This window comes from Gymnodraco acuticeps, unplaced genomic scaffold (assembly GCF_902827175.1).
Source record: "Gymnodraco acuticeps unplaced genomic scaffold, fGymAcu1.1, whole genome shotgun sequence".
Lineage (NCBI taxonomy): Eukaryota > Metazoa > Chordata > Actinopteri > Perciformes > Bathydraconidae > Gymnodraco > Gymnodraco acuticeps.
In genome coordinates this window covers 1591688-1608918 of record NW_022991443.1, presented here as the reverse complement: position 1 = coordinate 1608918, position 17231 = coordinate 1591688, and the positions used below count along the sequence as shown (strand labels likewise).

Genomic DNA, 17231 nt, shown 5'->3' with positions numbered 1-17231 from the left:
TTTCACCCCAGTTTTTGGTGCCCCCGATGGGTTGATGCGCCCTTAGCATTCGCCTATACTGCCTATGCCAAGGGGGGCCATGTGTAAAGTTTGTGAAGGCAGGAGGAAAGCTTCCACGATCGCCGTCTCCTCCGTTCCTCCAAACCCCGCCCCCTCCCTGAAAATAATGAGTGACAGGCTGAGAGTGACCCGATAGAAACTTTATTATTCACTAATTGAGATATGATGAAGCTAACTTAATCCCCTACAATCATGGGATTTATGTAACAGTAAAACAGAGAATGTAAGTGTGCACCCACATCCACATGCACTATTTTTGTTTTTATATGCTGTTGTAAATACTCCTGTTGTCTGCTGTGTTCAGACTCAAGTCCTGTGTGTGATGCCACATTCAGGACATTCAGTGTCCTTTTTTTAACAGAAGACCGTTGCTAGAAGCTGCAGCTAAACTGCAGAAGCATTATTTTTTGAGGATGGAACAACTTCACACACAGATATAGGGAGGCTAGACCTATACAATTCATTTATTTTGGTTTATAAATGAATGTCAATACATTTATGTTATTGATTTCTGAAGCACTTTCTAAATAATAAAAAGGGAGTTCATATGTATTTACTGCATGTATTCATTGATGAAAAAGAAGCCATGTGCAGTAATATAGAAAATTGAGGATGCAACGCATTGTTATGCATCGGGATGCATCGGGATGCGTGATTGTTACACTGCAGTGTACTGATGTTGTGCCTTTACCTTGGCTAGCCCCGCCAGCAGCTCCAGTGCAGCCAGTGAGATGCTCATGTCCTGCCTCCACTGGGAGTTGAGTCTCTGGGTGACCAGGTGGATGCTGCGCACCAGCAGGCCCGCCGCCGTATCTGCAAGAGCTAGACCATATAACACCCGGAAATACCAAACACCGCGAAGAGTAGAGCAAAGCAAGAGTCAGGCAACGCAGTTTGAGGCAAACAGGACAACAGCAAAAAAATGCCTTGGTATTCATTTTTTAAACATGCATTAGGAGTAGAGTTTAAAGCACATACAAAAATACAGGTAGATAAAACGCTGAGAATTAGGGCTGAGCGATCAAGTTTTGACTTTAAAAGAATCATAAACTTTGTGTGTGATATATTCTTCCAAAACTGACTTTATTAATAAAGTACATGCGAACGCACTACAGGAAAGGGAAAACCCCCCCAAAAGCATAAAAGGGCTCATTCAAAATAGTTAAAAAAAATAATAACAATCAAAAAGGATCAACCACTGGACGTTACACAGCCTTAAGTAAAGGATGTGACACAAGTAGAATGATCTCTTTCCATAACCTCCACAGTAACTATTGGTGATGGTGATGCTTTGAAATGTAATTGCGTGAGGCTTCTGTATAAAACCTGTGTAAGATTTACATCTGGCTTCATTTTTGTTATTGTTTGTTGAGCAAAAGAATCCCAAATCATGCTGAATTGGCTGCAGTTGTCTTCAAACCCCCTCCCTCTCTCAAGTCTTGCTGCTTCCTGTCCTGCACCGGGCCTCAGAAATAACAATGAGACAGGAACAACAGGAAACCCCCCACCCGCTTCCTGCTGGACAGTCGCCCATGATCAGCAGTGTTCAGTAACAAGTTGTGGGAAAAAATGCAATAAGAGCAAAAAAAAAAAAAAACATATTCTTTAGTCAAACATCACTCAGCCCTACGGAAGAAAACGAGAAAATCCTCCCATCACTCAGAGACAAAAAAATGCATTTAGCTCAAAAGAATCTGCAAAACAGCACAGCATCACGGCAAATCACTTTGGTATTACCTACAGAGACATTTTACCCAACGCTTCTTAACTCTGCATACCACTTTAACCACGTTAGCTATGAGGAACAAATGTGTTAACATGTTTTGCAGGGAAAAACAAGCAGGTACCGATAACAATCACATAATATTCCAGCCTCCAGTTATGCGCCATCTGCCTAAAGGGTTAATTCAGCGAGCAGGAGGAAGGATATTAGTTTAGTGGCTGCGTGTCTTACCGTAGTCTCGCAGCAGGGCCTGGCCAGGTCTCTCAGAGTCGGGGCTGGTGGCCTCCGTGCTCCCCCCGCTGTTGAAGCTGATGCCGCTGTTGGTGCGGCTGTGACTGTGACTCCTCACCGCCATGTGGCTCCCGTCTATGCTCCCCTGTCAGCACAAAAACACAGCCATCTTCAAGTCCCCGACGCTGCTTCTGACGTTATAAAAAGTTAATCGTTCATCCGAGCCTTACCGTTTCAGTCTGTGCACCTATTGACTCCAGCAGTGCTGAGTCTTGAACAATGTTTAGCATTGCACCTGAGGGGAGGTAAATTATTAAACAGTGCATAGAGTAAAAGGCCATTCATTTACTGAAAAAGATGGACTTGTTAAAATACCATTTTGAATAATGTATTGTAGTGCTGCAGAGAAATTCTGGCCTACAAATCGTTTTCTACAGATTCAAGAAAACATTTTTGGTACAGATCCTCTTAACAAATAATCACACCTCGATTGCTTTGATAACATTTCAATTATAATGAGAATATGCAAAAATGATCAATCCCTCCAATATGGTGAAACATATCACAATTTCTATATCACTCAAAATAAATCGCAATTTTCCCGAATCGTGCAGCCCTAATGTTAACACAGTTCTAAGTCACATGTCCTTTGGCTCACTACAGGGACACTGTGGCATGTTCTCTGCAGGGACTGGAAATCTAAACATTTACCCCCTAAAACAAAGACGTCCATTAAGTCATTCAAAATAAGAACAAGTAGAAGCAAAATAAGTAGATCAGATACCCAGGATGAGCTGTGTGTTGGTGGGGTCCGTCTCAGTCTGAAGGGCTCCTATGAGGACGTTGACGAGACGCAGCCTCAGGGACAGGAAAGACACGGGCTGGTCATGTGGCCACCCATCCTCCTCGTTGAACTTTCCTTCCAACAGAACCTGAAGCACAAAATCAACATAGTAGGGAATAAAGCTGCACAATGAATTTGCAATATGGACATGTGCATTATTCAAGCCGCAGTCAGCACAATATTTGGCTAAATATGTGTTAATATCAAATCGCATTTTCTACAAACTTAACAAAACATATTTGTTTAGTACAGATCCTCTATAAAAAGAAAATCTGATCATTTAAAAATATATTTTTCAATGATAATGAGATTTATGAATCAAAAATTATAAATCTGTTCTATATTGCAAATCATATTACACTTGCAGAGTCCTGTTTCCAAATCATGCACCCCTAGTAGAAATCGGACTACAAGTGGCTTTATGGTGCAGAAAATGTTTCAACAAAGATTAAATAAGCGAAGGCAATGACAATAAATGCTTCAATTAACTAATGAATTAACTCAAATGTACAGAAACTAAAGCCGTACCTCTGATTTGATGTTGCCAAAATGATGCGGCAAAGACAGCATGGTAAGCAGGATGTTGATGGAGGCTCTCCGCAGGTCGGTGGGATTTACGTACATCTTGAATTTGGACAGCTCCCTGTCAACAGCAAAACAAATATCATGGGCTTCAAGAAACTTAAGACAATATTCTCCAAACGTCATACAGTTACATAGTAAATAAAATATGCTTATTACATGAAAGAAAAACCAGTCTGACCTGTCTGGTACAATAGTCTCCAGGGCAGCTATAAAGTAGGGCACCAGCACGTTGATGCCTTTCAGGTCGGTGCAGAACAGAGACGAAGAGTTGAGGATGATAGAAGCCAGAACTGGTCTGCAGATAAAATCTGAGATCTGGAGACCCTGAATCAGGACCATGTAGAACCTGCATGAAAACAGGAGGAGTATAGTTTTGCAGTTTAATATCTTAGCAGTTGAAAAGGCACTAATCCCATGCTGAAACTAGTTTAAAAGAAAATGTGGCATATTAAAAAAAGAAAAATTGCAACTTGCACAGAAGAAATATGCAAGTATATGCAGTATTTCATGTAAAGGTTTTTTAATTAAAATGTCTGTTTTCCCCTTTCAATAAGCCTAAAACAATTTGTACATATTGCACTGAAACTATACTCATTGGATTGGATTGCAGTTTTAATATATTTTTTTTATATTCTACGTTCACACTTGTATAATCTCTTTATATATTTATTCTTAGTAAAACATTGGTCTATTACAGTTTATTCTAAATTATTCTGTATATTTTATATTCCACAAATACCATAGATATTTATATTTCTACTGTTGATATTTCTATATTTATTGTTACATTTCATTTTATTATAGTGTAGTAATGTGCAGTGCCTTGTTAGTATGCTGCTGTAACACATTTGTATAAAGTCTCTACTGTATTCTATTATAAAACTAATTGTCTAGGTTACCTGGACAGGTAAACGGGCAGAATGTCTTCTCCGGTCTTCTTGCTACAGAAGATGCGGCAGAGCGTCCCGCAGGCCTCCGCCCGCCCCGCCTCGTAGCTCTCTGGGAACTCGTTGGCATCGAACATGGGGTTGGACACCATGGAGTCGGTGGACATTTGGGAACCCTTCCTTCTCAGCTCCAGACCTACTTGAGTGGCTATCGCTGTATAAAGTGATGAGAAAGAGAGCATGAAAGGACCCTGAATTGTAAATGTGGTCATTAGCACACATGCATGTATGAGAAACAAGGCAAACATGTAGCTACTTTACGCACAATACAATAAAAAAAAAAGGTAAAATGAAGAAAAAGCAGACATTTCAATTGCTATCACAAGAGAGAACCAGTCACTTCATTTGAAAGCATTCAAAAGGGAACTCTGACACAAAGAGCTTACCACCTATTGCTGGCACAAAGTATGACCAAGTGTAACATGCTGGTCATAAAAATACAAATAAAATTGCAAGGCCACAAAAAGCTAAATCCCTGTGTCAGCTTCCCTCGCTGTTGCAATTTGATGACTCAGGTACAGATCATTCACTTCATGCATTGAGGCACCAAACCGATAAAATCATAACTCAAGTGACAATACAAAAAGGAAAAATGACATCAAATAAATGCTGAACCTGAGGAGGGTCTGACACTAAATAATAAGGATTAGTGTGACACAAAACAAATAAAAATGAGAAAAAAACATGATGGCGTTGTCACAAACTGGCAACGTTGTTATGGTTGAGACAAGTGGTCAGTTGGTGAAACCCATTCCATCACCTTTGGAGAAACGCTGAGATAACGCTGGTGAAACGTTTATATATATATATATATATAGATATATATATGACAAGCAGTGGGAACGGAAAACAATGGGCGATAATGGCGATGGATCATGAGGAACTTAACTGAAAAGCAGGAAGAACTGTCAACGAAACGCAAATCAAGTGAGGAAAAAAAAAGAGCTGCCGTTCCTACTTACAAGATTTATAAGAAAGGAGAATTTGGATAAAAGAGGCTGCAAGATAACAGAAATAGTGGAGAGACACAAAATCAAAGCATATCCAATATTTTGGGGTGAATTCATATCACGCATGAATTGTGTTTTTCTCCTCAATACATGACTTTTGACCTATTACAACTCTTAATCAGACATGGTAGACACATGCAGGACACCAAAAAGAGAAAAATAAATGGAGCCAATAAAAGCCAAATTTCTATTCAAATGCAATGTATGTACGGGCTGAGATTGATCCTGTAGCAACGATTTTACCAATAAAATAACAGTAAAAAGTCATTAGCATATGGTTATAATCTATATAAGCCAGGTTTAAATAGTCGGTGGATGTAAATGGATCAGAATCAGATGGAAATCTCATACTAGGCCACTGTGAGGCCAATGGTGAGAAAGAAAAACAAATAGGATAGGATATCCCAACGCCATACAGTAAGAAAAAGAAAAAGAAAAAACAGACACTTAAAAAACGAATATAACTCCACAGAAACATGTACTAATGAACAGCGACGAGACACCCACCTGCCCATGCATTAATGTAACGCTATTAACATGGGCTGGCTTCTTACCGGTCATGCTGGGGTCTCTGCTGAGGCCGCTGTGGAGCTTACAGTGGACCAGGGCCGCGTCGAAGAGCCACTGGCCGAACAGGTTGAGGATGCTGTTGACTTTGGGACGTGCCGGGGCGGGCAGGGGCCGAGACTCCCAGCTGCTCTGGTTGGGGCTGGAGAGCAGCGTCGGGGAGGAGGACGTCTGCTGCTGCTGCTGCTGCTGCTGCTGGGACCCTTTGGTTGGTTGACTGCCACTGCCCTGCAGGGGGGGGGAAGGGACATTTGATTAGGCTACAAAAAAGATTAGCTCAGTTGTGCCTGCTACTGACATTTTTTATTTCCTTTGGTGGAAAAGTTGTCTGGGCTTTCTTTGGCACTAATCTGAAGAATGGGTTCGGTTGGGGTTGGGGTAAAGGGTTTGGCTGTTTTTTCTTTATATTTGGAATTTCTAATATTTCTAATATCGTCATATTACAAAGACTACATATTGTATGATAAAAAGTTGAGATTTATTTTTATAATTAACACCTGAAATGATGACGGCCTTTATAAACAAATCAAGGTAGTACAACAGGTAAAGCATACTTTAGTGATTCATTTGATATCATTAGTTTTCATTAAAGAACACCATCACAGCACAATCAAGTATTACGATCTGTAAACTGATAACAAGTGTAATATCAAAGTTATGTCCGTTTTTCAGAAATGACATTTAAATAACAGCATTTTTCTAATTATGTTTCTATAAACAAATCCTGATTATGAGTATGTTCCCAACACGTTGTGGACTTTAGACCAATTGACATGTGTTGTAGCCTTTTTCTCATCTATTTAAATGTATTTCTTTAAAACAAATATGTAAAAATATGTAAACCTGACAAAGCAAACACACTAGCGTAGTGCGTCTAGTAGATCTGTCTGTAGATCAACCATGAATTATGTCACAAGAATAACAGAAACTTACCGTTGAACTCTTGCTCGTGGTTTTGGTGACCACTGTATGCCGTTGCTTGCGGCTGTGGGGGGGTGTGGTGTTGGTGATGGAGGGGGGCGGAGACATGCTCATTCTGTTGACCGGGGTGGGCGGGGCACTGTCAGATCTGGGACGTGATATACCTGTGGACAGGAAGTAAAAATCAGCTGGGATATCAAGTTCCGGTTTTTCCCTCCAAAGCAGGGAGTTAAAAAGATTTCTGATTAGCAATACTTCCACTTGTTCGGTGGACAGAACTTGTTAAAATAAATCATTTAAAGCCATTTGACCTATTTCAAATGTTATGACCGATCAAAGACAGAACTCATTGGTTGACATGCAAGACAATGGTTAGATGCAAATCAGAAATCATTGACATCCATCCATTTGATTGACTTTTTGCCCCTTGTTGATGATCTTGTAAGTTAATCCGAATGCCAGGAACATTTCATTTGAGTTGTTAATACCAGCACCACCGGTAATAGACTCCATCATATGCCCATCTCATTATATGATGTATCAACTGATGTGGGTACCATGAGAGTGCAGCACTGGAGAAAAAGTGAACACCCTCTCCCGTACATCTTTCTTTTCAACAGAGACACCTACAGTGTGAGGAGAAAAATCACATTTTCTTTTCAAATCTTTAAACATGTAATACCGACGGACTTCCTCCATTAGGATTTTACTTGGGAGTACTGCCAGGTGTAAAAACTAGAAAGGAGTAAAGCTGTTAAAAGAAAATAAATAGCTGTCAATGTATTAAATCTATTTTTCTTTTTGATTTTGTGTGTAATTTGTTACTGTCCAGTAGGGCTGCATGATTTGGGAAAAAAATAACTTATCTTTTGACTTTTACTTAGTTTCACTGATATTGCGATAAGCCATATTATTAGATTGATCACTTATGGAATATAATTCACAACATCATTAAAAGATCCATTAAAATTATCACATGGGGCTTTTTTCCAAAATAAGATTTTTTTTATGAAGTCCATAGAATGTATTTTGTAGTTTGGACTTACATTTAAAATAATATTTTAGTTGTATTAAACAACGTACTGAGATATTGTTTATTGCTAAGTCAAAATGTCAATTTGGATACATTTTAGATTGTTTGTGCAGCCCTACCGTCCAGCCATGATTGACATTATTGACTTTGTTACAGTATGAAACATTTTTTTAATCAATTTTAAAATAGGTAGTAATCATAAAAAAATGCGTCTACTTGATGTTTTTGTTAAAGTATGAGTATTTTGCATGAAGTTAGGATGAACACATAAACAAATCTTAATCTTAACATGGTTTGTAGTGCCTTAGAAAGAAGGTGCACAAATCACAGCTTGACTGTCCCATGACTGAGCTTTTCATTCGAAAGTCTTTACCTAAGAATGCATCCACTAAGCAGCTGATGCCCCTCATGGCCCTGAAGAAGATCTGGGGCAGCTGTTTCAAACACGGATGCAGCACCACTTCATGAGGGATGCCGCTGGAGTTTAGAAACTGTTCCTGAAACTTCGGAGTGGTGCTCACTATTGCAGGGTTGCTCAGGTCCACTGGGTTGCTGGAAACAAAACAAAAGGAAATTCAAGGAGAAAGAAAAAGCTAACAGACAGCTGCTAAAGCTCATTGGACATTTAAAAAAGTATTCCCTAAACTACTGAAAACATATCTCCCAAATGTAAGTAAAACTATTGACATAAATCTTGGCTAATAGCTCCCACCTTCAACTTAACTCAAGATAGTGACCTTTTTATTGCCAACTGCTGTCTGCTTTTTATGCTGTTGTTTCTTGTGATTGACATTTCTGGTGGTGGACACTAATGATCTATTCTATTCCTATTTTAGCACCTTAGCATGTGGAGGAAGCGGTACCACGTCTGGGCCACACAGTCGTTGTCCATCTCTAAAGGGATCAGGCTGGCATCTTCATCGGGAACTTTAAAGGGCGGGAAGGATGGTCCATGTGTAAAGCGCAAGAGCCTGGGTAGAAGAAATGATACAGGAATATGCAGATTATCACACAGAGCTAAGGACACTTTTTTTATTTAATTATTGGTCACAAACAGAACTCCTTTTCAGGAACAAACTGTATGAAACCATTTCCGGCTCTAAAACCTAGTTTAAGTTGATGGCTATCTAACCTGGAGGTGAGGGCACAGGCCACTCTGCTCCACTGCTCTACAACCGGGGGGTGGTGTCTCCAGTTGGCCAGCATTTCCTTCGCTGTCTTCCAATATGGCGGCGTGGGAAAGCAGCGAGCGCACGCCAGTAGCCACACCTCGAACAGCACCGCCATCAGTTTCTCTGCCAGTTTCTCAGCAACGCCAACTGATTGATACAAGGAGATTATTGATGTAAGTCATCATTATTAGCACACAGCTTAGTTGAATAATTGATTCTGATTAGACAATTTGGACATTCAGCGGCCTGCTCTTTTTCTATAGCAGAACGTTGCTCATGACGCTTTGACCATGGGACTATGTGCAGTTATATCAATTTGCAGAAGGACGTCCCGTCAATCAGCTGTGGCCCAACAAAACCCATTAGTTTAACTCCATCAGAAAACACTGTTGATTTTTTAAAACACAAAACTTTGTATTCATGATGGCTAAACTGTCCTCTGTGAGGAAAAGAGAAGAAGAGACAGCAAGAGAAGGAAAGGGGTTAAAGACACAGAGCTCTAGACGTCAACAGAACAAACAGGAAGTAAACACCAAAAGGAACACGGTATGTGCTCTTCCAGTGTTTAATGCAATTGTGTGTCATTAGCGTAACAGTTATATTATACATTATAATGGATTATTATGTAGAGGGAGCATGTATAATGAAAAAAAGAATAGGACCCAGAATGCTTCCTTGCGGAACTCCATATTCAATATCCAATGTTTGTGAAACAAAGTCTCCCAAACTTACAAAAGATGTCCTTTCTGACATTGAAAGTAAGTAGCCGTGTAATGAGCGGAATGATGAGTAGCGAGCCAGTCATTAATCCCTCCCTGCACATTATCCCTTACTTAAAACTATGTGAATACAGCAGAGTAGTTAGTGAATGACAGGGATGGACATACCTCCAACCGTTGGCGCGGCAAGTAATGTGTCGTTGATGCGAAGCAGGAAGAGCAATAGCACCTCCCAGGTTTCCCTCACCATGGAAACAGACTCACGTGCCAACTTCTGAACTGCCGTCAGAACCTGCTGGCAGAGCCTGATGTGGTTCAGACTATGCTGCTCAGGCCTGGAGGGAGAGTGGGAAATAAGGGAGGGAATTAGAGGGACAGGCGAGCACACAAAAAAATTATGTAAAATTGCATTTGGTTGGTTCATACAAGGGAGAATGGCCACTGTCTTTTTAGTGCCTTTGTTTGTGTTGACACTAACATTGAAAGCACAGTCTAAGTAATGGTTAGGGTTACTTTTATTCTTCATGCCCTTGTTCAGAATATGTATTATTTAACAATTTAATTGAATGAATGGCAATTTAATGATATTCAATATGTTTTTTTAGCATAAAAAGGAAAGGTAATAGATAATGATGGAAACGAGACAATCGGACAATTGTGAGTTTGTCATATTTAGCCGGAAAGTTATTATTATGTGTCCTGTGATTAGTTGGAATAAATTACGGGAAGAAATAATATAATACAGACTTCTTTGTTTCCCAGGCACCAAAAGGAATAATAAAAACAAAATAGAAAAATTAAACATCAGCATCCGCCAAAGTTGTAATTTAAATACTGGTATAGGCTGAGAAATGTGCAATCAGTGCATCCCTAACTATCAATAAATAAGTACTCCCACATATGTTTAAGACAGATAGTGCAAAAACAAAAGTATACGTTTAATTTCACTCATCTGTGAACCTACCTTGGCACAAAGACGTTGTAGAGGTGTTTGAGGATGGTCTGGACGTACATGTTGGGCTCCTTGACAACCGGCGTAGGCATGGAGTCCCTGGGCGACACCAGGGCCATCATCCAGTCTGTGTACACATCCACACACAGCTTCACGGTGTCTCCCTCCAGGGGGAGGGTGAGGCCATAACACAACACCTCCATGGTCCATTTCACCTGGGAACAAAACCGTTTTTCATTCAGTTAAGTGAACGTTTCAAGTTATTGGTTGTTTTGTAGCTTTTTCCCTGTAGTAAAATGCTTTCAAGGAGTCCTGTATATACACAGAGGCAATAACAGCTCCCGAAACATATTTCAATAGTGTCCAGTGTTTCCCCTAGGATGGAGTCATAGCAGCGGTGCTAAGGCACGTGGGCCCAGCATAATGTGTTTATAATCATTTTTTAGTGCGTGCGAAGTGCGCCCCGCCGATTTGTGCCAGCACAAGAAAGGCTCTTGAGGCCTAGCACCAGGGCCGGTTTTAGCCAATTTGCTGCCCTAGGCGAGATTTTATATATAAAGAATAAATGAAAAATCTCTACAAAAGACAAATACACTACAAAAACAGAAACTTATTGACATAGGTAATATACGTCAAAATGGCTTCAAATGTATTCAGTATTGTATGAACATGTTTTAATTGGAGGGTGGACGTCACATCCTCTAGGGGGGTCCGGGGGTATGCCCCCCGGGAAGATTTGTTTGAAAATGTTAAAGTAAAATGCTTCAATCTGGTGCACTTTGAGCACACAATCACCTGATCTAAGGGGTACAACTCTAAAACACCCATATGAAAAAGATTGGTTTACATTTTAATAATCAAATAAGTATGTGAACATAACCAATAACCTACCATAGCCAATAACAAATAAATATAACTTATTTTATTTTTGTTGTTCTTTTATCTTATTTTACCTTAACATTTATTCATGCATATTTTTGTATCTCTCCAACTTTAAATGATATTTTTGGTTTACTGTCCCATAGACTATAGTATACATTGGAATGATTTCAAACCTGTTTTTATTTATCCTAATAATTATAAAGGAGTGCCTTGGAAATATGTGTTTACATAATTTGTAAACACATAGTTGTTTGAGACCCACTGAGAGAACTTAGACTAAAATTAACTATCTAAACACTCAAGAGTCCCTAACCTCACCTGAGCTGTTAATCTATCTCAGTCTGACAGCAGAGGACTCTCCCTCCACCTTGTTGTTGAAACAGCTCCTTATGTCTTTTAGAGCAGCTAGCTAACCAGATGCTAACAACAAAAAAATGTCTGTATGTCTGTCTGTCTGTCTGTCTGTCTGTCACTCTCATTCTCATTCATTCATATATATATATATATATATATATATATATTCATATATATACATACATAATTTTTTTTTAAATCGCAAGACCAGCAGGCCACTTAACAAGCCAGGCCATCGGGAAACCTCCCGGTCCTCCCGATGGCCTGCCTATTACATACAGTGGCAATGTCTCAAGATTTAGCAAAATACACCTTTTTGAACATACGGTAACACAAATCCACAAATCCACATAACAAACAATCAAAAATCAAAAAGGGTCGGCACTTATTATTATTTATATATAGGGGAACACTGGTGTCAAGTGCTGCCATTCATTTTCAACAAAATGGTTTCTATGTCAGTCTGCACTGAGAGAGTTACCATGAGGAGTTTAGCACATCTGATGTATTGTCTCAAAACAAGAACGGTCAAAGGTTTAGGGCAAGATGATGATTGACAGCAATAACAATTCACCGCCTCTCCAAACCATATGTGTTTTAGTTTCCTGCCAAATCAGAAACAGACCAGAACAACATTGTTGTAAATCCAACAAAGGTGTTTTCTTGCAAGTGATACAGCTCCAAATGTCTAAATGTCAAATGACCTGCAGAAACTGAATCCAAGTTTATTTGTTCCTGGATAAATAAAGGTTCTACTACTACCTGCATATTACAGCTACATTAAAACCTGCATTACAGCTCTCCCTTGACAGTTTCCTGCAATACTCTGTATAACTTACTACAGTCTTCAGATAATACTCAGGCAGAGACAGCTTGGATCAGCAGTGGCAGGAAGGCTAATCTAAGCATTATCCTGAACATGAAGTGAACTTCAAAAGCAACAGCAACACTTCAGACTTACGATGCGCCTGAGAAATATTGTTTTGAACCCAAACACAGCTCCTCTCAAATCCCTTCCTGACACATGCTTGCTGTCATAATAATATCATTATGCTGGCTTGCTGTAAGCTCTGCAGTTCACTTGCTCGCAGAGAGCTTTTTTTGTATATGGAAAATACAAACACAAATGTATCGGACTTTCTAAAGCCAAAATTATAATTATAAGTGAAAAAAAATACAGATCGGAAGGAAACCAAACTGTGTTCATTTTCAGGCTGAAGCCTCCTGCAGAGAAAGGAGAAGCTGTAGCACTCCATCAGTCACGCCTTTATAACGCTTAAGTAGCTTCACCAAGTATACTCCTAAGTCAAATATGAAAGCCCAACTGGGATTTGCCTAATGGAATATAAATGGACTTTAAGAGCATTAGAAAAAAGAGGACAGATATATCTGGTTTGCTTACTGCACATATTTTATTGCATTATATTCAATGGAAATTACTGCTTTATATTATTTTCAATTTTACTATATTTTGTCTTTTTTTATTTTTAGTGTTCTTAAAATAATTTGCCATGTGTTTTTTAAATGTTTGTTTAACTTTCATGTATGCACCACGACACCAAGTCTAATTCCTCGTACGTGTCAACCTACATGGTAATAAACCCGTTTCTGATTCTGATGAGATAACAATGTAACTCTTAACCTCAAAGTGAGAAGGCAGTGGCAGCATCATGCCAGGGGTTTGACGGCAGCAATTGGGGAACAGGTGAGAATTCAGGGAATGATGAACAAAGCCAAATTCAGAGAGGTCCTTAAATAAATCCTGCTCCTCGTCCTCAGTGCATGCAACCTCATGACACAATGACAATGATAAATCCAACATAGACCTGGTCTTTATCCAGAGTCCCAGTTTAGTGTATGATGTAGGGAAATGTGTGAAAGCTTTGGTGCATCTAAAAAAGGAAGCAATGGACAAACCTACCTGACTCTTGGTGTACAAATCTGATAATAATGCCCCAAAGGGGAAGTATAGCTTTAATGATGCTTCTACTTCTGCTAAATGAAGTCTGAAATTGCTTTGTTTTTTTATTCTAAAAAAGGGGTTTTAGTTATCTTTCACATTTCCAAACCGCTCTCATATACCTTGCTTTCTAAGTATTAGGTATAATATTTAGATTTCAATGAGAAAAGTTAAATTTCATCCATCTAAAACACAATATAAAATGTATGATATTAAAAAAAAAGGTGAGGGGAAGCAAATCGCACAGTGCAGCTACTGACCACACCTACATTGGTCAAACTGTGTGTAAATGGAAGTGCGCTCTGAATGAGGGACATTGTTTTTTCTTAAATCTGATACCTTACTGTTAATGTTCATAACCTTTATTTGGTGCAGCATAAGACAACACCACCAGGTCCTTTAGGTTTATTACTGCTTAAATTGCCGTAATATCAAACAATGTGCAAAATATGCTGCATTTATTCACTTTATCCACATACAACTTAGCAGTATGTCCACAAAATGATTTGCATCCCAGTCAAACAACTCACAGTAGTAGCTCAAACTCAACTGAAGAAAGCAGAAGAGTTTTGTCTAACTATAACCCTTGTGTTCTTTTTTATTAGCATTACTACATGCACAATAACTTTACATTGAATTTTCATAATAAAATGAAAAAAAATGTTTTAACGGAGGACAAGTCCAACGGTGTAGTATCTATTGGCTCCTATAACGTATGTTACGTATTATGGTGAATCCCCTTTAAATCATATGGAAATTCATTTTGAAGGCTGACAGGCTCTCCATAGCTTCGGTGATGAAACTATTAAGGCATTGTTTGGTGCATACACACAAGGTGTATCGGTGTTTCTCACCTCCTTGTCCGTCTTCAGGATATTCTCTGTGGCCACAGGGCTTACAGCTGTACCCAGAGGTTTGACCACAGCATTTGCCACCTCCGTGCCCACGGTGGTGGGATAGCTGTGCAGAACACTGAGATGGCCCTGGTCACTCTGCACCACCAGCTGCAGTGAGCGCCACTCAGAATACATGCTGCTGATGTGTACTGCACTCTACACACACCTCCAGCCTCCACCTGCAGACACACACATATAAAGAAGTCAGTTTAACCCTTAAATGGTTTCTGTGTCCTGGAGGATACATTGCCCAGATATGGTTAGAAACCAGGGATAAATCACTAACAGATATATTTGTGTTTTGAAGCCTATACTCTACAGATAATCAGATTTGAGTATAAGATGGTTGTAATATAGGTGTAATATGGATGTAATACAGGGGTCAAATGGCTGTATCATGGATTTTATATGGGTTCAATAACAATTGTAAACCCTAAATGGGCAATTTATCTTGTGATAAAACACGTTTTTTAAAGATCCAGACATTGTGTCATTTTAGCCTAGATACATTAGCAAATAGCAATTCATTTTCGAAATATTGTCATGCGCTTGCCCATTTAAGGGTTAATAAGGCAAGTGGGTGAAACTATGAAAAGGCTTCTGGGTTAATATCTAGCAGCAATACTTCTCCACAGCTATCAATAAGTAAACCTGCTAACACTCAAATACACACATTTTACAGTGCGATAGTATTTCATTCATAAAAGCAGAATAACTTTACCTAGGCTAAATTATGTACCCTTATCTTAAGTAACTAGCTAGTGTATTTATGGTTAAGGGTAATGCAGGGTTTACGTTTGTAATGACAACATTTTGAACAGAAATAATTAACTATATCATAACCCATGGCATTTGCCCGCTGTATTCATAGCGTAATACGACTGTATAATAAAACCTAGTGAGTTTAAAGTAATTTCATGTGTAACCTTAGAGCTAGATTGACAGTAAACAGGATACCTCAGTCTAGGTTTTGAATATTGTTGCTAACGCTACGTTTTCCCCACCGAAAGATAACAAAACATATCAAAGCTCACATAACATAGCATACATGTAATACTTATAGTTAGCTCGTTTGTTTGCCCTAAGCTTAAACGAAGCCATAGAGCATTTGTATCCTCAACCTCGGGTCCGAACAAGCTGTGGATTCACAACCAGGAAACGGTTCTGAAAATGATTAGCCTGCTAACGCTAGCTAGCAATGACATCAAAACATCTTCTTCCTCTTGCTGATGACATTAGCTAAAATCAGCTGCTAGCTAGTTTCTGTGATACGCAGCTATCTCGGAGCATACGACAAGAGGCTGTCGTTAAGAAAAACGTGCAGTTATTTGCGCTAAGTTATCAGGTCTCAAACTACGCTGTAGTTGGACCGACGGTGCTAGCTTAGCTAATGCTCGCTGCACTAGCCCGTCCGTTGACATTAGCTGAGCTGGCTGTCATTTTGCTAGCTGCATAACTTTGCAAAGACGCTAACGTTTCCTCGCTAGCCAAGCATGCAGATGGGTTTTTATTTACCTGGACGAACGAGAAATGTTCTCATAGCAGAGATCTGAAACTCGCAGTTTATGGTTCCTATATATCCAGGTCTAGACCATAACAGCGTCCATTTTCGCAATGTCAAGGATTGAATATTGCAGCTTGATGAGCTAACGGGAAACAGGATGTGTGGGTTGTCGCCCCCTAACGTCCTGCACAGCAACTGCATGCGACCTGGTGCTGCCTTCAGGTGCTTTCGTCTGACAACTTTTTGGTGCTTGAAACGAACCGGAACTGGAGCTTAGAGGCGGCTCCGCTGCGGTGTGAACAGGAAACACCGGTACTTTTCAAGCTCCAGTTCCGATCCGGCCCTGGAACCGCGTTGGTGTGAAAGGGGTAAGAGTAGCAAAACAAAAGGCCCAGTTTACTTTTACTACTCAAAAGAATATTATACTGAATAATGAAAAGAGTTAATCTCTAACATTATGTTGTAATGATGCTCAGGAGATCTGATAAAGGTCCATATAAGTAACAGGCTTTTTTAAAACTAAAATAAGATAATCAAAACTTCATGAAGTATTTTGAATACTTTTGGAAAAATAATTGACCTTAGCTCCTCTGATTAACCGTACTAAGCTTTGCCTGGTTTCACTGTTTTGCTGCACAATTTAGAAGACATAAGCTAAGATGAAACAACAGGTGTTGCAAAAAGAAAATGTTTTGTATTGCTGTATGGTATCAGGGTAGGCCTACCCTGTACTGTTTGGAAAAAATAATTGACTGGGAACTGCCAGGTTTTGGCTCCTAAACTGGTAGAGCCTATTTATTGGTCATCTTATGAATATAGCCTAAATCTAGCTACACTTAATGGGCAACACTTTGTGCCAAGCCATTTAAAG

At 39.4% G+C, this 17231-nt stretch overlaps 1 protein-coding gene across 12 annotated transcripts in view; it reads right to left on the bottom strand.

Moving 5' to 3' along the window:
- ralgapb (Ral GTPase activating protein non-catalytic subunit beta) overlaps positions 1–16523 on the bottom strand; it is a 29381-nt gene extending 12858 nt beyond the window's left edge. For 2 of the 12 annotated variants that reach the window (XM_034196387.1, XM_034196388.1), the window contains exons 1-18: positions 16372–16523; positions 14815–15035; positions 10777–10979; positions 9981–10147; positions 9054–9240; positions 8761–8892; positions 8295–8473; positions 7446–7514; positions 6901–7052; positions 5955–6195; positions 5353–5388; positions 4343–4544; positions 3622–3789; positions 3387–3501; positions 2799–2946; positions 2245–2309; positions 2015–2159; positions 752–882 (exon numbers count right to left, since the gene is read on the bottom strand). In XM_034196387.1, coding sequence (XP_034052278.1) covers positions 752–882; positions 2015–2159; positions 2245–2309; positions 2799–2946; positions 3387–3501; positions 3622–3789; positions 4343–4544; positions 5353–5388; positions 5955–6195; positions 6901–7052; positions 7446–7514; positions 8295–8473; positions 8761–8892; positions 9054–9240; positions 9981–10147; positions 10777–10979; positions 14815–14991 — 2517 coding nt within the window. In that variant the 5' untranslated portion in view covers positions 14992–15035; positions 16372–16523. The remainder of the gene's footprint in view (positions 1–751; positions 883–2014; positions 2160–2244; positions 2310–2798; positions 2947–3386; positions 3502–3621; positions 3790–4342; positions 4545–5352; positions 5389–5954; positions 6196–6900; positions 7053–7445; positions 7515–8294; positions 8474–8760; positions 8893–9053; positions 9241–9980; positions 10148–10776; positions 10980–14814; positions 15036–16371) is intronic. The other 10 variants (XM_034196398.1, XM_034196393.1, XM_034196390.1 and 7 more) reach the window with 6 other exon arrangements.
- Positions 16524–17231: the final 708 nt, after the last annotated feature.